At 38.4% G+C, this 21,346-nt stretch overlaps 1 protein-coding gene and 1 pseudogene across 13 annotated transcripts in view; both read right to left on the bottom strand.

The window, feature by feature from the left end:
- Positions 1-21,346, bottom strand: part of ABCA6 (ATP binding cassette subfamily A member 6) — a 114,559-nt gene that overhangs the window by 1,857 nt on the left and 91,356 nt on the right. For 12 of the 13 annotated variants that reach the window (XM_049113955.1, XM_035721586.2, XM_035721587.2 and 9 more), the window contains 16 exons: positions 19,281-19,388; positions 18,286-18,459; positions 17,756-17,869; positions 13,066-13,182; positions 11,167-11,244; positions 9,925-10,016; positions 9,114-9,234; positions 7,937-8,054; positions 6,710-6,801; positions 5,703-5,875; positions 5,174-5,249; positions 5,005-5,099; positions 3,402-3,521; positions 3,063-3,203; positions 2,242-2,321; positions 212-267 (listed from right to left, as the gene is read on the bottom strand). In XM_049113955.1, coding sequence (XP_048969912.1) covers positions 212-267; positions 2,242-2,321; positions 3,063-3,203; positions 3,402-3,521; positions 5,005-5,099; positions 5,174-5,249; positions 5,703-5,875; positions 6,710-6,801; positions 7,937-8,054; positions 9,114-9,234; positions 9,925-10,016; positions 11,167-11,244; positions 13,066-13,182; positions 17,756-17,869; positions 18,286-18,459; positions 19,281-19,388 — 1,755 coding nt within the window. The remainder of the gene's footprint in view (positions 1-211; positions 268-2,241; positions 2,322-3,062; positions 3,204-3,401; positions 3,522-5,004; positions 5,100-5,173; positions 5,250-5,702; positions 5,876-6,709; positions 6,802-7,936; positions 8,055-9,113; positions 9,235-9,924; positions 10,017-11,166; positions 11,245-13,065; positions 13,183-17,755; positions 17,870-18,285; positions 18,460-19,280; positions 19,389-21,346) is intronic. The other variant, XM_035721588.2, reaches the window with a different exon arrangement.
- Positions 14,165-17,749, bottom strand: LOC125755715 (protein transport protein Sec24A-like; annotated as a pseudogene).

The following is a 21,346-nucleotide window of genomic DNA, read 5'->3' as shown; positions in this document are numbered from 1 at the left end:
AGGGAAGAGAGAGGAGAGGGAGAAGCAGGCTCCCCACTGAGCAGAGAGCCTGAGGCAGGGCTCAATCCAGGACCTAGGATATGACCAGAGCTGAAGGTAGATACTTAATTGACTGAGTTGACTGTTTATGTTATTGGGAAAATGCATGCCCCCACATGTTATTTTCATGTGAAATTAACAAGAATGATACAAACCCTAAAAGCTGACCCACCTTTTCCAATGTGCACTGAGAGAGGCTGTACTCTTCTAGGTTAAAGTCATGTTTCACTGGGAGGGAAAAAAAGATTACTAGTAGATGCTTACAATTTATTACCAAGAAGTTTCTCAAAGTCATACAAAATAAAAATGCCCACTATTAATATAAATGGAATATAAGACTGAATAAACAAAAGCTTGGTGAAAGAAGGGAATCATGAAGTCATAGTTGATATAAATGCAAATTAAATTAATCTTGATATGAAAATTTTCTCATATTACATTTTGATATGTTCTATTACCTCGTACGTGTGTCTCGAGAGACATAAGTTACTTGAGGAACTACAGAATTGATTGACACATCCTTACACACAAGAAAGATTTTGATCCCACTCCTCTCCTTTGAAAGGACCCCATGCTTCTGTGTAACTGTCTTCAGCCAGTTTATCTGCTGTACTATGCATTCTATGCTAGGCGTCCCTCTCAGGAAACCCTCATCAGACTGGTCACCAGATTCCCATATTCACAGTTCACCACTCATACATTGGGACTCTCCTGTGTGTGTGACACGCTTCGTACCAGGAACAGAGCAGCAGTGAAAAACAAACCCCTGCCTTTGTGTATAAAACTCTGTATTCTAGTGGCAGGCATATGGGCATTAAATAAACAAGGACTTAAATGTATAATAAAATAAACGAGGATTGCTACTACAGAGGATAAATAAATCAGGTAGAGAAAGCAGGAAGTGCCAGCCACTCTTTTTTAACTGGATGGTTGGGGTTGGCTCCAGTTATAAGGTAAGAATTGAGCAGAAACTTGAAAATAAGCTAGAAGTAGTAGAATTTCAGGAAGAAGGATCAGCAGCAAGTGCAAAGTCCTGAAACCGGAGTACACATGTCTGGTAGCATTGAGGAAGAGACAGGAAGTCAGGGTGTCCAGAGTGGAGGGAGTCAACTGGGGAATCATAGTTAGACACTTTACAAATGAATTTATGTAATCTTCCTAATGACCTTGACAAGTAGGCACTGACATTACCCTTCATTTATTTTTTTAAGAGGTTTATTTATTCATGAGACACACACACACACACACACACACACACACACAGACAGAGGCAGAGACACAGGCAGAGGGAGAAGCAGGCTCCATGCAGGGAGCCCGACGTGGGACTCGATCTTGGGACTCCAGGATCACGCCCTGGGCCGAAGGCAGGCGCTAAACCACTGAGCCATCCAGGAATCCTCTTACCCCTCATTTAAAGATGAGTCACTTAGATAAGCAGGGATTCAATAGCTTTACCCAGGGTCTCCCAGCTAATAGAGAGACTGGCACTGAAATTGGAGCCCTTCGTCACTGTGCTAGGTGAGATATACTCCACGACCGTCTGCTGCTGGGATTGGCCCAGTTGAAAGCAGAAAAACGATGATGGAAAGAAAAAAACAGATCATTTTGAGTGGCAAGAAGAGTCATGCACAATGCAGGGGATGGACTCAGGGAGGGACACAGACCGTTCATTCACTGCAGCAGGAAAGCAGAACACACAGCTCGGACGCAGGGAGGCCGATGCATGGGTGGAAGGTTTTCTGTGGTTTTTATTTTACTGGTGAAATATAAAGCGAGGGCATCAACTGAGGCAGAAAAGCAGGAAGAAGGCGGATGTGTAAGGAAAGAGGAGCAAAGTGGTAATTGAGGACATTTGGTCTGAACGGGTTGTGCACCCACAGGCAACGTAGCCCCTATTAAGGGGCTTTGTGAGGTTAATGTTATGAATTTACTGCAAAACCAGCCAAGCTCAGTTGTGTGTTTTCTGTAGCTCTAGTCCCTGCCCCGGAGATACACCTTGTTCCAGAGAACTGGATTAACCTCAGTTGGGGTTAAATCCCATCATTACCTACCATTACAATTCTTAAAACCTCTTAGAATTTACATATTTTAAAAAAGTGTTTACGTATTTTAAAAAGGTATTACACAATAACCTACCACCAAATTATTACCTAATTCTGAACCAATTCTTCAAAAGTTTTATTTTACAGTGGCAATTCTTACCTGCCTCTAATTTGCGGAAGGCCTGAGATAGAGGGTAGACATCTGCCAAAGGCAGTTTATAGACCAAGAGGGAAGAATACCTGGGAATACGAAAAAGTCACATTTGACCTTGAGTTTCAAGGGGGAGAAAGTGACCATCAAAATAAATACTGATATTAACATCAATTTCCTTTGATGAAAATAAAAGTGATGCAAATAAATGTACGGCTTACATATAAAACAAATAAAATGACCGATGGAAAATTCTTAAAATATCCTTTGGCAGCTGGCTGTTGGAGATACTTCTAGAAATAATCCAGCATAACTGCATTTATGCTCAGTTTATGCAAACCTTGTGCTGTTGTTAAACACAGACATCTAAACTAATCCCTTTGCTTAGTTTCGATTAGGCTGCAATTAATTACTTAATTTAATATTGCATCCCTGTCACCAGAAAGCTAAGGAGAGGGAGATGTGAGGTTAAGAGAGAAGAAGAGCCAGAGGAGATCTGTGGAGGGTACCACGGAGGGTCCGACTGTGGTCCCATGTGGGTTCCAGGCATGAGAAGTTCCTTTCCCCCAAATTTTCCAAGACCTGCTCTGAGCTGGAGATTAGCCTTGGATAGCTGAGGAGGCCCAGATGAGGTGTCCCAAGTCTTCCTGGGGCACATAGCTTTCTGGGTGGCTCTGAAATCTCCTGTAATCTGAATGTCAGTAAATCTGTTTCAGAGGTCCCTAACTTTTATTATGAAGTCAAATCACTTTGAAGTTCTCAGAGAGCATTAAAGAAACCTCTGAGTGGGTAAAGCCAACAAGTTTCTCTGTAATCAGAAGGTCCTTCACCTTTCCTGCTGTGCGGCCTGTGGGAACAGCTTCAGAATCTCGTCGTGAACCCCAGTCACTTGGGAAATTTCCTTCACTTTCAGTTCTAGAATGTAGTCCTTGCCAAGTTTATTTTTCAGGTGTTGGGTGGAGCCGATGCACCTATGGGCAAGATGGAAAATACATTGGAAAAAATATCGTCCCTTCAATTTTTTACATTATTCTCAAATTTCAAATGTAGGGGTAGGGGGATCCCTGAGTGAGCTGACAGGAAGGGCTCCAGGTGCTCACAGTGATTGTGCCCTTTCCACAGGAAATTTCACTTTGAGGGTCAAGCACAGACTCCAGAAGGACACTCACCTCAGCCTTCCAGACACCATGATAGCGATGCGGTCACATATGGCCTCGACTTCGGCCAGGTAATGGGTGGTTAGGAGGGCCCCTTTCTCTGTGTTTTTAACGGCTGCCTGGATTGTCTGCCTAAAATGAGCCAAAAAATCACTGGTGAGAAAAGGGTAGGAACGCCTGTGTGGCTCAGTTGGTTAAGCGTCTGCCTTTGGCTCAGTTTGTGATCTCTGGGTCTTGAGACTGAGTCCTGTATAGGGCTCCCTGCTCAAGGGGAGGTCTCCTTCTCCCTCTCTCTGCCTGCCACTCTGCCTACTTATGTGCTCTCTCTCTCTCTCTCTCTCTATCTGTCAAATAAATAAATAAAATCTAAAGCAAGAGGGGGGTAGGAAAAAAAGAGATTTAGAGGGAAAACTGTAAATGTAAAATACAGTTCATGAATCACATTTATAAATCATATTTCTAACTAAAAAACCAGAAATGTGAATAGTTATTAGGTTTTTTGATAACATAAAGAAAAATGTTCGATATTTTTAGGTATGCTAGTGGTATTCTAATTACGTTTTTGAAAAAGAAAACTTTTCTATCTTTTGAAGAAACTAATTGAAATATTTATAAAGGGTAGGGTGTCTAGTATTTGCTTCAAACTAATAGGAGAGTGGAGAAGAGGAAGTGGATGGAGGTATAATGAAAAAAATTATGCCTTATATGGATAATTGTTGAAATAGGTCATGGCTATAATGGGTTCATAAATGATTCTCTTTATATTTGTATAAAATTTCCATAACAAAGTCCTTTAAAGATGTAGGGGAAACTATTAGACAGTCACAAATATGAAGTTGGACTGGATGATTTTATTGATTCAAATGGAACATTCTAGAAAGAAAAGTAAAAACAATTCAAAAACTAAGAAAAACTGGATAAGCAAATTTGACAGATTTGGTAAAGGGGAGAGAAAAGTAATGAATTAGGGAAAATATGTAAATTAATACCCTCTAAAAAAAACCAGTTATATATATCTCAATAATTTAAAAAATTGAACTCAAACCATAAGACCTAAAATTCCAACAAAATATTTAGAGGGTTTTTTTTTTTTTAACATTAATACCACATGAATATGATACATCAGAGAATCTATGTATTAAATATTTATTTTCCTAATCATATGGATTATCTCCACTATATTAGAAAGGAGTGGATTTGATTTTCCAAGATCAGGGCTGGTTTTTTTTTTTTTTTTTAATTAAAGGAAAAGAAAATTTAAGTAAGCTAAATATTCAACATGGGTCTTGAACTCACAACCATGAGATCAAGAGTTGCATGCTCTACCAACCAAGCTAGCTTGGTGCCCCATCCAAGATCAGTTTTTTTTTTTAATATTTCATTTTTTATTCATGAAAGACATACAGAGAGAGGCAGAGACATAGGCAGAAGGAGAAGCAGGATCCTCGCAGGGAACCTGATGTGAGACTCGATCCCAGGACCCCAGGATCATGACCTGAGCTGAAGGCAGACCCTCAACCACTGAGCCACCCAGGTGTCTCCCAAGATCAGTTTAAAGACATAACTTTTGCATGAAGTTTATACTCCCAGCTCTGAGGGTTATGATAAGGCTCACCACATTTGCTGCTGCCCTGCTGGATCCGTGCCTGTTGATGGTTCATCCAGAAGCAGGATAGGCGAATTTCCCAGGATGCTCAACACAAAACATAACTGGAAGGCAAGAGAAGCACCTTATTGGCTGCCACCCCATCAGCTCTCAGAATAACATCACATATCACACGCACCTTTCTGGTGGCTCCTGCCGTTAATTTCTTCGCCTGAACATTGAGCTGGTCATGCAGTTTGAAAGAATCCACCAATCTGATGGAAAATAGGAGTAGAATGTCAACTCAAGAGAAGATCTTCGAAAAATGTAATCCCACAGAAGAGTGATTGCATTAGAGGGAAGGTTGGCACTATTATTCTGAAACTAACGATCAAAGAGGAAAACTATTTTGGAACATGAAAGATTTTTAATCTCATTAAGAGTTCCAAGGAATAACCAGAATTTTGAGTTTGAAACTGAAATGGATGATTATGAAAGATTATTCACTCATTTAATGTTGTCAACTCTTCTGTGCAACTATTTTTTAAAGATCCCTCAACCAAAGATACAGGGAATAGCTCCTGTCCCTGCATCCCTGCTCTACTGCTGACATTCCCTGAAAAGGTGCAGACATCATTTCTACCCTCCATTCTTTATTAGTGAACTCATCATCAGTGGAACAGCCTCCCTGCCTCTGGACACAAAGGAATCACATGACCCCTCTTTACCGTGAAATGGCCAAGGTGGCGTCCCCTTTCCTCAGCCCTTTGACGGCAGCGAACACCTCCAGATGTTCCCTCACTGTCAGGTTGGGCCACAGCACGTTCTCCTGAGGACAGTAGCCCAGGAAGTTGACCAGGGTGTCTCCCTGATGACCCGAACGACATCCTTTCAGTTCTACCTAAGAAGATAAACCAGTTTTATTATTATATTATATTATATTATATTATATTATATTATATTATATTATATTAATTATATTATTTTTATTTTATTTTATTTTATTTTATTTTATTTTATTTTATTTTAATTTTGGTAAACCTGTTTTAGAAACACATGTAGCCTTTTCTCCAATCTCACACTTAAGAAACTGACATAGAGCTAATAGATGGCTAAATTTTTTGAGCATCAAAACGTTATGAGTGAAATCATATAGTATTTGTCTCTCTGTCTTATTTCACTTAGTATTATACCTTTTATAATCTATGTCAATGCAAGTGATAGAAATATTGAAATTATTATTTGTACACATGAAACTAATATAACATTGTATGTTAATTGTACTTCAATAAAAGCTTTTTTATTTTTTTAATTTTAATTATATTTATTCATGAGAGACACAGAGAGAGATGCAGAGACACAGGCAGAGGGAGAAGCAGGTTCCTCGCAGGGAGCCCGATGTGGGATTTGATCCCCAGACACGGGATCACTCCCTGAGCCGAAGGCAGACCCTCAACCACTGAGCCACCCAGGTGTCTCCCAAGATCAGTTTAAAAACATAACTTTTACATGAGGTACATGAGCTATGCAGGCATCCCAATAAAAGCTTTTTTAATTAAAAAGATATATACACAAAAATTTAAAAGCTAAACCAATAAATATTATAGAGACTCATATATTTACTATAGAAAATTATTTAAAATTTACTAAAAGTAGAGTTTCATAAAGATATAGGCTACATTTATCATGAAATATCTATTTTAGGAATGAAAATCATTCTGTCATTTCTTTCTACCTCTCCAGCCGTTGGCTTCGTGATCCCAGAAATCATTCTAATAGATGAACTTTTACCAGCGCCATTGGGTCCTAGCAATCCCAAAATTTCACCTGAAAGAGATTCACTGATTATCAATCTGGGAAGTGAATTATCATAAACCTGTTTCTTCAAATCTTTTGAGATATGTACACCCCTCAGTATTATTTTGAAATGTATAACATATATATATAACCCATGTCACCAGACTATAACTCTTATAATTATAACTCTTGTAATTATATGAAATATTAGCGAAAAGCTTATGGATTTGATGTCAATAAGTCTTTTCCAGATTACTTTTTCAGTTAAAAATGTGCCAGATTCTTTTTGGTAGTAGATGGCTGATGTGCTGAGTACATGTTTAAGTGGTTCCTAAACTTGGGAAGTCAGACACATTTTCTTCATCCCAAATTCCCCTACTGCATCCAAACCACCATCATCCTCTATCTGAACTAATGTAAAAGCCTCTTGTCTGCCACTCAAATTTACAAACAATAGCCAATGTGTTAATTTTTCCAAAATGTAAATGGTAATAAAAAGTTAACTAAAACCCCTCTGGTGGCATTCCACTAATTTGGTATAAAAATCTAAACCTTTTGCTCTATTTCACAAAGTGGTACCCAATTTGGCCCTGCTCCGGTCTTGGACTTCCTCCATTCTACCTGTCAGTGCATCCATTGCTTCTTCGTGCCTTGACCATTCCAAAGGCAGCTCTAGCTCTGAGTCTCTGCCCTCATTCTTTTCTCTGTCTGGGTGTTCTTATCTCTTTGTGCTCACATATCTGGGCACCTTCTCATCACCCAGGTCTTGTCTTAAATGTTACTCCTCCAGAAAGGTCTTCCCAAACCCTAGGTGAATGCTGCCCCGAATCATTTGTGTCATTTCACATATTCGGATGCTCCACTTAGAACTTGCTTATGTGATATCTGACCATTTTATTGGTAAGTTATTGTTGGGTTTTGACCCTCTCTCAGGATGTAAAATCCATGAGGACGGGGCCTTGCCTATTTTTTTTTGATGATTATATTCCAGAACCCAAAGCAGTCCCTGGCATACACACACACACACACACACACACACACACACACACAAATATGTTAAATGAATGAATGCACACATGGGTGCTTCACAATGGTGCCTACAACAGAGATGTTCAGTAGGTATTGCTGAAATGATGGTGAATAAAATTAAATGATTCTTCCAAACCTTTTTTAACACACAGAGAGAGATTTCTTGTTGCTATTTTCTTCTTCCTCTTTGAGAAGCAACTTTTCTTCTGACCTGCATACTCTTTGTGTAGACAGCTAGCAATTATGACAGGTTTCTGGAATAGAGGACAGTGTGATTTTCCTTTTAAGCTTCGGAGACTTTATGTTCCTATATTCTCATGACTGGGAACTTTCTTGCTCTATGTCATAAAACAATGTATATTTTAATTTCATTTTTCAATTTTTTAAAAAAGACTCATTCATTTATTTTGAGAGAGAGAGAGAGCACGTGGCAGGGAGGGGCAGAGGGAGAGGGAGAGAATCTCAAGCAGATTCCATGCTGAATGCAGAGCCTGACATGGGGCTTGATCTCACGACCCTGAGATAATGACTGGGCTGAAACCAAGAGTCAGATACTTAAAGGACTGAGCCACCCAGGTGCCCAAAATAAAGGATATTTTAAACTGACAATAATCCATATTGCTTGTTTCAAGTGTAACCTGCATTCATTGATGTCAACAATATCTCTAAATCCCCTAAATCTGGGACACCTGGGTGGCTCAGCGTTTGAGCATCTGCCTTCGGTTCAGGGTGTGATCCCAGGATCCAGGATCAAGTCCCATATCAGGCTCCCTGTGAGGAGCCTGCTTCTCCCTCTGCCTATGTCTCTGCCTCTCTGTGTATGTTTGTATCTCATGAATAAATGAATAAAATCTTTAATTAAAATAATTAAAATAAAATAAATCTTCTAAATCTATCTTCTAAATAAAAGAGTATAGCTTCATGGAAACTGGCCTTCCCAGAATGATCTAAGCTCATGAGCACATCATAACATCTAAGTCAGATAGAAGAATAACCCTTCAAATCTCAATCCTTATTCAGCATTTTATAACAAATCTCATGTAAATTCTCCAACTTACGAAATTCTTGGTTTTGAAGTTATAGCTCTACTTATCAAAGCCCATTTTTTTCCTCAAAAGAATGATAAAACCATTATGTTCTCTGTTCTTCTTTGAGCTTCCAGGACACTCCAAAGGAGAGCCTACATATTTAAGAATTACGAAAATGCACCAAGCTCCAAACTTGCAAAATGAAAACCAGCATATTAACCTCTCTTCTTGATAGTTCTTGAATTATAGGTCCCTTAATGTCCATTTTGTCACTTGCTTTCCTACCTCATCTGCTTGTGAAGTGGTCAGGGCAGTTGCTGCTCTTAATCTTTCTGCTTTAACATCTTCATCCTCATCAACAGGTTCTTCTGGATTAGGCCCAGCACTTCCACTTTGGGGGGAAATTCTGTGGAGAAAATGAAATGTAGGACATATGGGTTTTTTCATTATTGAGGATGCCCCCTAGATCAGCTTCTCTGTGATTTCACCATCATCCTTTTTCTCAATACATGGGTGATGAAAATGGCCCTGTGAATACTGCTTCTGCTTTTCCCAAGAATTCCCGTCCCTGTCGCCAGAATTTCTTTCTTGTTGTTGTCATTCTTCCAGTTAGAATCTTTGACCTTTGCCAAATTGCTAGCAGAGGCTGCTGTTTCTTTAAAAATCAGGTCACCTACATTTTCTCTGTTGACTCTGAGCCCATCTTAATCACACCCGGCATCTGCCCTCACCATCTTTTACCGTTCACCCTTCCTAGAGCCCCTGTATAATGTCCATCTTATGAAACACTCTGAACTACGTTAGGCTGCTCAACCAATTCCATTGCATCTCCTCTGTTCAAGGATGTGTGATCATCATAGATGGGAAATCGGCATATTTGAGTACTCCTTAAATTTCTGAGGACCTGAAAACCTCCCTCCGCTGGTTAGTGGCAGAGCTCTGGGAGTCCTATTTCCAAGCAGTAAGCCAGCAACCCACTGACCATCATGAAAATCAGCATGCTGTTTACGTGGTAAATATAAATCCACATTAACAGGTCCGTAGTGCAGGTCATGAAAATACGATATTAAGTTCGAGACTAAGTTTTTATCCCAACCTGAAAATGGGATCCTTTCGCATTATTTTCTTTCCACATTTTGTTTCCATGCATCTTAGGATAAAAACAAATATCAAAGCCTGCAAGTAAGGCTAGGAGCAAAGAAAAACAGTTATATATAGGCATAAGTTCACAAATATCACTTAAACATCTGAATTAAATTGGTGGCCTGGTCATCAGGTGAAATACGTGTGAACTATTCTTACAAATTAGGGGAGAAATCCAGCTGGACAGGTCCAGGCCATCATAATTTCTCATTAGAATATTGCAACACCTTGCTACCTGGTCTCCTTCCTCTTCTTCCTTTGCCCCAAACATCTATTCTCAACACAGTCACTAGAGTTACTTTTTTAAAACAAGTCTGATCATAGTAGTTTGCTTAAAACCCTCCAATGACTCCTTGGTTACTCAAAGACAAATTAAAGTCCTTATAACCTTATAGTGACCCAGACTGCTCTGTGTAGCCCATGCCATCCACCCTGCACTTTACCCTGTGACTTCTGTGACCTTCCCTTGTACCACTCTTCCCTTGGTCACTCTGCCACAACTACACTGGCCTCCTGGCTGACCCTGGAAAAGCCAAGGTCACTTGTGCCCCCTCCTACTGGAATCCTCTTCCCCAAGCTATCTCTGTAGCTTTCCTCCTTGCCCCCTTCAGATCTTTATTTCTCAATCAGGCTTTTCCTGACCACCCATCTGACACAATACATATTATTTACTTAGTTTATTATCTATTATCTTAGTTTATTATCCTTCCACCTTGATATAAACTCCATAGGGGCAGGGATTCCTGTCCATATTTGCTCCTATGCCTAGAAAAGCAGTGACACATTGTATTCAGAGACAATAGCTTTCTTCAGCCTAAATATACCAATATAATCACTTTTCCCTTTTATTTCAATATTCAACTTTGCCCCTTTCATCTCCAATTCAAAGGATTTAAGTTATATTGCATCTATATTTCTTACAAGCTTTCTCAAATTTGCAGGTGGCAATAAACAAGATAAATGAACATGACAATTAATTTCATATTACATTCTGGATCTACACAGTCCACTTATGCACATAAAAACTAACTCATGATTTGGAATCATGTCTGAATTGTCTTATTCTGTATCTTATCCTGAGACTATATTAAAAGCTTTCAAAGTTGGCATACAGTAGACAAAGCCAAATAGTTATTATAGTAAATGCTAACCATCAAAAAATAAAATAAAGGGAGAGGTAGAAAGGCTTTCTTACAATTAGGCATACTAGAAAATCAACTCCACTTGGGTCATATCTGTGGTTTAGATATTCTACTTGGTGCTCGTAAGTTCTCTGTAAAGACAAAAAGAAAAATAGCTAAATACAAATTCATCATCTTCATGATTTACATTTAAAAAATATGGAATTCCACATATTGCATATTTCCCTCCTTAAGCTTGACTCATCTATGTGCACTGGTGACAAACAATTCCCTGCAGAGAAGAAAGGGGACCCCCTACTCAATGCTGTCCCTCAGTAAACAAATAATTTACGTCTGTTCCACTTTTCCAATTTTTTTCTTTAATCTTTTGGTTTAAGGTTTTCCTCAAGTTGACTGAAAATATAACAGAGAGAGGAGCCTACAGTGTGAAAAATAATAGGGAATCACAATATTTGTCCTAAATACCCCTCACGAGGCCTTTCAGGGCCCCCTCCTACCTTGGTGGTGACTCTCCCACCATAATAACTATTCCTATCATGTTATTCTTTCTTCATCAGTCAATGCATTCAGAGAGTGACTCATCCCTCCTAAGAAATGTGTGACAGATCTAGGTTAATGTACTTCACTCTGCAGGTCTGCTTATATCTTAGGGGAAAAATGCTTTAAGCAAAAGAATGAATTCCCAGTTGAGAATTCTAAGTGTTGCTCAATTTATGGAAAAGTGCTTTTGCAGACAAAAGGCTTTCCCATATCCCCAAGAACACAAAAGATTAGGGCAGTTTTCTCTACTTTCTTTGAAGTATCACTCAGGATGTTGTGGGTTAGAGTATGTGTCTGGCTGAGCTCTTGGGTTCATCTCATTGGATACTTCTTTCCATTTGAATGGAAATGGAAAGAATGGTCCTTCCTGCTTCAATGCCTTTGCTTCCCTCCACAGAACACACTTACCTTCTGCTCCATTCTCCTGCTAACTGATTCTGACTCATTCTTCAGGATTGTTTAAGGATTGCTTCCCCCAGAAGAATTCTCTGACTCTCTAGATCATGTTAGCTGTACTTTGTATCCTGCCCTTGGCACTTTGCCCTTCTTCTTTGGGTCCTTTAAACCCTTTGCATTGACTTATTTGAGGTCTGTCTTCATCTCCACCAAGCCCTGTGAAAGGATGGACTGTGCTATCTTGTTCATCAGGTGTCCCCAGTGACCAGCACAGTGCCTAACACAGAATACTGTTTAATATATGTTTTTGGATAAATAAATGTAATTGTATGTGATTTTATCTCATGATGGATAATGAATACCCATTAAACGAGGCAACATTGGGCAGCCCCAGTGGCGCAGTGGTTTAGTACTGCCTGCAGCCCAAAGTGTGATCCTGGAGACCCAGAATCAAGTCCCACATCAGGCTCCCTGCATGGAGCCTGCTTCTCCCTCTGCCTGTGTCTCTGCATCTCTCTCTCTCTCTCTGTGTCTCTCACGAATAAATAAATAAAATCTTTTTAAAAAATGAGGCAACATTTTTCAATCTGGCATTAGTTTCAAATCGCATTTAACAATGCTTATGTTTTGCATAGAGCATATGGCAAAAATTTTTTTCAATTTTTATTTATTTATGATAGTCACACATAGAGAGAGAGAGAGAGAGGCAGAGACACAGGCAGAGGGAGAAGCAGGCTCCATGCACTGGGAGCCCGATGTAGGATTCGATCCCAGACTGAATTGTCTGAATTGTCTGGATTTCTCCTTACGGAGTCAGGAGAGCATCACCACAATTTAACTTAATAACATTTCCATCATCCCAAAGAGATACCTCATATGCATTTTGCGGTCAATTCTCATTCCCACTCCAACCCCAAGAAACCACTAGCCTTCATTCTGTCTTTATAGATTTGGGGTGAAGCACTTTAATAGGCTGCATATTCATAATTAATGACACCATTGGTAATATTTCTTACCTGTGCCAAAAAAGCCAGAAATCCACCCATGGTAGTGAAAGGAACTAATATCATGCTAGAAATCAAGACAGGCAAGTCGAAGTGCATCAGCACAATGTCAAATATGATGATGGAGGTCTACAAGGCAAGTTAAAATATATTGCAATTCAGACGTATGGATTCCATTGATATTTGAAAAAATATTTAAGATGTAAGTGTCCTCATTATATATATCAGAATTTTCCCACATACAGATTCACTACTTTCAGAAGGAGAAGGGAAGTGAGGGTTTTTTGTTAATGAGAATAAATGTGACATTCAGCTACACAACAGAAAAATTTAAGATAAAAATCTGTAGATTAAGGTAAAGGCTAAAGTGACCAGGTAGGCTTCCTGACAGTGCATTACGTGCAATCTAAGACAATAGGATAAAGAAAGAAGTTATGGTAACAATGTAAAAACCTGTATAGGATGGAAAGCTATCCAAGTGATTATTTTTAGAGGTCCATACTGCTCCCCACCCAGACTAAAGCTTTCTAAATGGCATCCCTGCTCCATTTCTTCCCCATTTCAAACAGTTTTATTGAGACCGTGCATTTTGATTACAATGGACTTATTTTCTTTTAAAACACTGGTAATGTGGGATGGGGATAAAGATAATTTTTCATTGTTCTGTTTTAAGGATCAGTTTCTCAGCCAACAAATGTGTGTTGAGCTTGTATTGACCCTTTCCTGGATCTTATTGATGTATGATTTATAATAAAAACACTAAGAATTGTAACTACTAAATTCCCTGAATATTACACAGACACCAGGCATTAAGAATTTAGGATGCATCATTTGCTTTGATCTTCACAACTCGAGAATGTAGTCATTCTTACTATCCCTTCCTTACACATGGGAAATCTAGGGTTCAGAGAAACAAATAACATCCTCAAGACCACACAGCTAGGGAATGATAAAGTTGGAATTCAGAACCCTATGTGTGTGTGATTCCTAAGTCTTTAGGTCCAAAGACTATCTTGTTCTTTGGGATTGTTACATAGGGGAATGTTGTGTGGCTACTAAGTGAATTTACAGTTTGGGGGGGATGTGTAAACTACATATAAAAGACAATTGGGAATGAAACCAAATAATTTTTAATCAAGTGTTCAGTAAGTATAATAAGCATTTTAGATGGCAAATCCAAAAAATCTTTTCTCATTTTACAACCTCCACAATCTCTCTGCAAAGGTATCGCATGATTATCCACCTTTACATAGTTCCCTCCTCTTGGTTTCCGTGACATCACACTCGTCTAATTTTTCTCCCATCTCCTTATTTTTGATAGCTATAAATCCACTAGTCCACTTAGCTAAGTCCTCTCATTCTGCCTGGACTCCATGTTTCTTCTTTTGTGAGTTGTTTTTTTCCTCCTTTCTTACCCCTGGAACAAGAGAGGATGGCAAACTGCATCAAAGGAAATATGCTATGGCTCAGCATGCTAAGAAGATGTGCTACCATACGTCCACCATGCGCTGAAAGGTATGTCCTTATTAGACAAGGGCCTAAAATACCCATGAAGGACCACACCCCATGGGCTATGAGAGTCCACTGAACTCTAGAAACAAATTAACAGTTGAGTGTGGCTTCACTCAATGATGAGGGGACCTTGCCTATACTTTCCTTCCAAGATCACAAAAGGACAACTGCACTGACCATCATCTGATACATTTTTATTTTTATATATATCTGTGAGTCTTAAGACTAGCATAGTTTAAATTGATACTAACTGCATGATGAAAGATCAATTATCCACATTACACATCCTCAACACACATTTTAAATGAAATTAACAGTTCTTTGTATCAGGCATAAAATTATTGCACACTGCTTCTTCATGAAGATGTACAATTATGATGTACAATTTAGGCTATTAAAATCAAGATGTTGATCAACACAAACTTTAAATTACTCTTGTCAAACATCCTGCTACTTCATATTTCTTGACATCAGGAATGACATAAGGTCTGAGACCTCATTTTTATTCTTGAGTTGTCACTGATTTTTATGGACCTTGAACAAGTTACTCAATTTTTTCCTCTCTAAAAAATGAAGTGAATTACACCAGATGATGTTGAATTTTTCTTCAAATCTGACATTCCAATATTCCGTAAGTATGTAGCTTTTCAATGGTACAAACATGTAATAGACAAGTACACCGAAATAGATATATATATATGAAAAAAGGGAAAATAATTAGAAATTATAAACATGTATTATACTGTAACACTATAATTTTCTTTTTACATTTCAAACAAAGATATCTTTATTTTTCAAAATTTACTTTTCCCTCTGGGATAGTGTCTCATCTTATTTTAATCCATAATAATTCAAAAATAGTTGATACCAAAGGTAAAGGACATCCAATCATAGATAGATATATTTCTATCTGAAAAAGTGTTTCAGAGTTACATGTTCAATTATCAGCTGTAGTCATTTATTTGCTAATTTGTTCATATCACAGTGAGAACATCTTAATCTTCACATTAGTCCACAAACCTCATAGAACAGGTGTTTTACTATTATGCCTTCCCTTAAGAAATAACAAAGTCAAACTTTTTTTTTTACTTTTAGCTTTTAGCTTCATACTTTTTCAGCTAAAAAATTATGCAAGAAGAATTAAGAAGACTATCTATTATAATGCAGATTCTGTTTTGCCTTCTCCCATGTATTGAAGGAAAAAGACTTTAGTCATTTACATTTTCCCTGCTCTGTAAGCCAAGCAATAAGAGCTATTGTTCTGGCAGATTCCAGCATATCAAGTTCTGGAAAGAACTCATATTTTGTTGAACTGAAGCACTTTGAAATCCTAGAACTTGGCTGGGAAAATTCTGTCAACAGTTTTTCCAACCCAAACCATCACTACAGAGACTGCATCCATGAGAAAAGTTTCATCTCTGCTCTGTTGTTTTTTTCTTTTCTGCTTTGTTTCTTCATGAAAGCTGAAGGATAAGGGCTTGAGGTTCTACTGTTAATGTTGAGTGTCTCTTCACCTGAGAGACTGTCAAATCTATATACAAGCCAGGATGAACAGTGAATATAAGGTAAACCAGGAGCTGATTGTTCACTTGAAACGTAGCAAAAATACATTCATGTAGACATGAATTTGTTCCAGTCTGGAATGGTTTCTGCTTAAGGAGAGCCAACCAAAGGAGTGGGAAATGACATAATGAAAAGGAGCCATGACTCCAGGTTGCTGATTACTTAGCACTGGCGAACAGTAAGCTTAGAGTGCCCATGAGGGTACTCACTAGGATATGTTAAGCCTCGCTCAGGCTGGCAGTAACAGACCTGTCAACAACCATATTGGCCAATAACCCTGACATTGCTTGAATATCAGCTCCAAAAAAGACTTCATCCAGAGTTGAAACTACTAGAAAATATGAAGTGTGGGTACAAATTCTTCATTTACCTTTGCTGGACATATACAAAATTGCTGACTGCAAAGAAATCAACCATTAAGCCAGACTCTCTTTCACTGACATCTTTACCAGCATCTGAGTTTACACTAGGCAAAGGCAGTAAGATTGTTGACCAAACAAAAAAGTTTCCATGCAGAGTATGAATGGAAAGATTTTGGTGTACTAAATCCTCATGACTGCCTCAAGCCAGTCTTTTTTTTTTTTTTTTTTTAATTTTTTTTTTAATTTTTATTTATTTATGATAGTCACAGAGAGAGAGAGAGAGAGAGAGAGAGAGAGAGAGAGAGAGAGGCAGAGACAGAAGCAGGCTCCATGCACCGGGAGCCCGACGTGGGATTCGATCCCGGATCTCCAGGATCGCGCCCTGGGCCAAAGGCAGGCGCCAAACCGCTGCGCCACCCAGGGATCCCTCAAGCCAGTCTTCTAAGTGAGGTATCTCTACTCCTCTTTTTTAACTTCTGTACTTGGACTGGGTTGTCCTGATGATGGTAAGATGGATGGTTATAGACACTACTTGCTGAATACAGAGATACAATCTATAAGAGTGGAGACAGAATACTGTCCATTGAGTAGGGATAAATCAACAGCTACCTGCTGACCAGAAAAATCTAATTTTTATAGAAATCAGTAGGTGATGTCAGATATATTTTCTTAGCAAATGGCCTTCCGTTGGGTTTCTCTCATGGTTTCAGGACTCCCACTCCAAGAGTTGAGAACTGTGTTTGCAGGACAGACATTTGACCACTAGTTGGGAATATCATCTAAAAGGCACCTGCAGTGTTCGGATGAGGCACTGTGAGTCTCTAGAGTCTTGGTGTGCATTTCCATCCAAGTTTTCAGCCATCTTGGGCTTTCAGTAATCTTTCATTCCAATTTACTAATAAATTCTCTGGCATATGTATAAAAACATCTTCAATATCTGAAATTATTTCTTTAAGACTGTAGACATGGATTATCTTGTCAAATGTTACAAAGCCAGTTTTTATTCTAGTGTTACCAGGAAGCCATGTATTTTTAAGAATCCATAAACTTAATAGCAGCATCTTGAACTACAAGTCTTCTGTAAGATTCTCCATAAACCCTAGTCAAAGGGTTGTCTATGAATGTTATCCTTTCTATGGTGTAATTTTAAGATATTAGTTTTTCCCATTTCTCAAGGCAAAAGTGACTATATGTAATGTTACACTGAAAGATTAAAAAAAAAAAGAACTCTATCTCTTTGTTCATATGTTCATATATGTACTCACAATATAGATGCAAAATGACCAAAGGCCACTACTTTTTCTCGTCTTGCGAAAAATAAAGGATATCACATATGTTAGGAAGACAAGTGAAGCTGCATAACCGAGCATGAATATAACCTGAAAATAATACAGATTATATCAAGGTCAAACAATGATATATTAACAGAGGAAAAATTAAATTACAAATATTTTTAAATATATTATTGTGGGGGTGCCCAAGTGGCTCAGTCATTTTAGCGTCTGATTCTGACTCAAGTCATGATCTCAGGGTCTTGGGATAGAGCCCCACATCAGGCTCCTGCTCAGTGGGGAGTCTGCTTCTCCCTCTCTTTCTGCCCCTGCCCAACTTGAGCTCTCTTTCTCTCTCTCTCAAGTAAATAAAATTCTTTTAAAAAAGTTTTTGTACATGCACTTTGAACTTTTTTGTTTTAGTTTATGACAAAATAAAAATGAAAACGTATTGCTTATTGAAAATATCAAATGTTATAATTTATCATAAATTTAAGATATTGTCAGTATAGTGTGTTACTTACCAAAGCAAACACAATTCCGCTTGTGATATAAATTTCCATTAAGCTTGCTACATACAAAAATAAAAGCATTGAAAAGAGAAAAAAAACAAAGAAGCTAATATCCACCAGTGCCTGCCCAAACCAGTAGGCAGAAGGATAGAGGCCTGAGATCCATAGCTGGGACTTAGCTCTCTTCTGATGAGAAAACACAGGAAATAAATAGATTCAGTTGAAATCCAAATCCAAAGCAAATATATTCAGAGAGAATTTAAGACAGATATATTCAAATCATTTTAAATCATTTAATAATTCAATTATTAATATATTATTTAGTATTCGAAGTCTAAAGAGCCAATTCCATAATAGGGCCATTGTGAAAATGAGTATTGTTTTATTTTATAGGTTTGATTTCCAGCACCACTTTAACTCATGCATAATGACTAGAAAAGCAGACCTCATAATAATCAAGGCATAAACCTCCTTCAAAAGATATTATTCTGAAGCCCAAAGGACAATAAATTATTCATTATCCAAATATATTATAGGGGTTACTGTCTCAGAATACTGAAGGATGACTTATCTAAATCTGATTTAACTGTTTTGCCTTGAATAACAGACATGATCAAATACCAACATAACCAAAAAGTTTATTTGCCACAGTAGAAAGGGTATTTAAATCTTATATCTGGTCCTCAATGTAAATGTCAATGATTTTTTTTTTCCCTTTTCACTGGGAAATAATGTAGTTGAAAGTTGTATAATAGTACCAGTTAAAAGTTTAGATTAATTTGAGTTCCTGTAAAATTAACTGCATTTGTCCTGTAATTTTGAAGTAAAAAGTATTTTCTGTTATTAGAAGCAAAGTTCCTGACTTGATAGAAATAATGCTTAACTGTACTATCTAAATTAAACATATGTTTGTAGGCTTTTCTCACAGGAAAACATTTTGAACACATAGTTTTTAAAGCACAATTACTGGAGTCTTTGAAGTTTCTCTTTTTCCCCCCTTCTCTTACTTTGTAATCGCTGATACTGCTCATGGAGAAGTAAGGAGAAATGCTGCACACAATCCAAAATAAGAATGTGAAACCTTCCGGCAGCCCAGTTGAGAAAATCTCATCATCCTGCAAATATAAAAAGTACTTTAAACTTGTGAATATTTTTAAAATGGAACAAATACTAATGTGGTGTATCACATTGATTGATTTGGGGATGTTGAGTCACTTTTGCAGCCCAGGAATTAATCCCACTTGGTCGTGGGATTACCAAAAGAGAATAATCCTTTTAATGTACTGTTGGATCCTATTAGCTAGTATCTTGGTGAGAATTTTTGCATCCATGTTCATCAGGGATATGGTCTGCAATTCTCCTTTTTGGTGGGGTCTTTATCTGGTTTTGGGATCAGGGTAATGCTGGCCTCATAGAATGAGTTTGTAAGTTTTCCTTCCATTTTTATGTTTTGAAACAGTTTCAGAAGAATAGGTATTAATTCTTCCTACAACACACACATGAAAAAATGCTCATCATCAGGATCCCTGCATGGCTTAGCAGTTTGGCATGTGCCTTTGGCCCAGGGCATGATCCTGGAGTCCCGGGATCCGGGATGGAGTCCCACACTGGATTCCCTGCATGGAGCCTGCTTCTCCCTCTGCCTCTATGTCTCTGCCTCTCTCTCTCTCTCTCTCAAAAAATAAATATTAAAAAAATGCCAACATCACTCAGCACCAGGGAAATACAGTCAAAACCAAAATGAGATATCACCTCACATGGGTCTGAATGGCTAAAATTAACAACCCAGGAAACAAGAGATGTTGGCGAGATTGTGGAGAAAGGGGAACCCTCTAACACTGCTGGTGGGAATGCAAACTGGTGCAGTCACGCTGGAAAACAGTATGGAGTTACCGTTAAAAATAGAGCTCCCCTAACCCTCTTTCACTGTTGGTGAGAATGTGAACTGGTACAGCCACTCTGGAAAACAGTGTGGAGGTTCCTCAAAGAGTTAAAAATAGAGCTACCCTACAACCCAGCAATTGCACTGCTGGGGATTTACCTCAAATATACAGATGCAGTGAAAAACCGAGACACCTGCACCCCAATGTTTATAGCAGCAATGTCCACAATAGCCAAACTGTGGAAGGAGCCTCTGTGTCCATCAAAAGATGAATGGATAAAGAAGCTGTGGTCTATGTATACAATGGAATATGCCTCAGCCATTAGAAACGACAAATACCCACCATTTGCTTTGACGTGGATGGAACTGGAGGGTATTATGCTGAGTGAAGTAAGTCAATTGGAGAAAGACAAGCATTATACAGTTTCATTCATTCAGGGAATATAAAAAATAGTGAAAGGGAATAAAGGGGAAAGGAGAGAAAATGAGTGGGAAATATCAGAGAGGGAGACAGAACATGAGAGACCCCTAACTCTGGGAAACGAACAAAGGGTAGTGGAAAGGGAGGTGGGCGGGGGGATGGGGTGACTGGGTGATGGACACTGAGGGGGGCACTTGACAGGATGAGCACTGGGTGTTATGCTATATGTTGGCCAATCGAGCTCCAGAAAAAAAACATATACAAAAAAAAAAAAAAAAAACCAGAGCTCTCCTACAACCGAAGAATAGCACTACTAGGTGTTTATCCAAAGGATTTGAAGGGACACATGTACCACAATGTTTATAGCAGCAATGTCCACAATAGCCAAAATATGGAAAGAGCCCAGAAGTCCATTGACAATGACTGGATAAAGAGGATGTGGTATATATACAATGGAATACTATTCGGTCATCAAAGAGAAAGAAATTTTGCCATTTGCACAGATGTGGATGAAACTAAGGGTATTATGCTAAGTGAAATAAATCAGAGAAAGACAAATACCATATGATTTCACTCATATGTAGAATTTAAGAAACAAAACAGATGAACATAGGGGAAGGGAAGAAAAAATAAAATAATAAATCAAATAAGATGAAAACAGATAGGGAGGCAAACCAAAAGAGGTTCTTGACTATAGAAAACTGCAGTTGCTGGTAGGGGGAGTCAGTGAAGGGATGGGGTAATTAGGTGATGGGCATTAAGGAGGGCAT

Source organism: Canis lupus, chromosome 9 (genome assembly GCF_003254725.2).
Source record: "Canis lupus dingo isolate Sandy chromosome 9, ASM325472v2, whole genome shotgun sequence".
Lineage (NCBI taxonomy): Eukaryota > Metazoa > Chordata > Mammalia > Carnivora > Canidae > Canis > Canis lupus.
The sequence above is the reverse complement of the archived record's forward strand: the minus strand, read 5'-3'. Positions and strand labels throughout refer to the sequence as shown.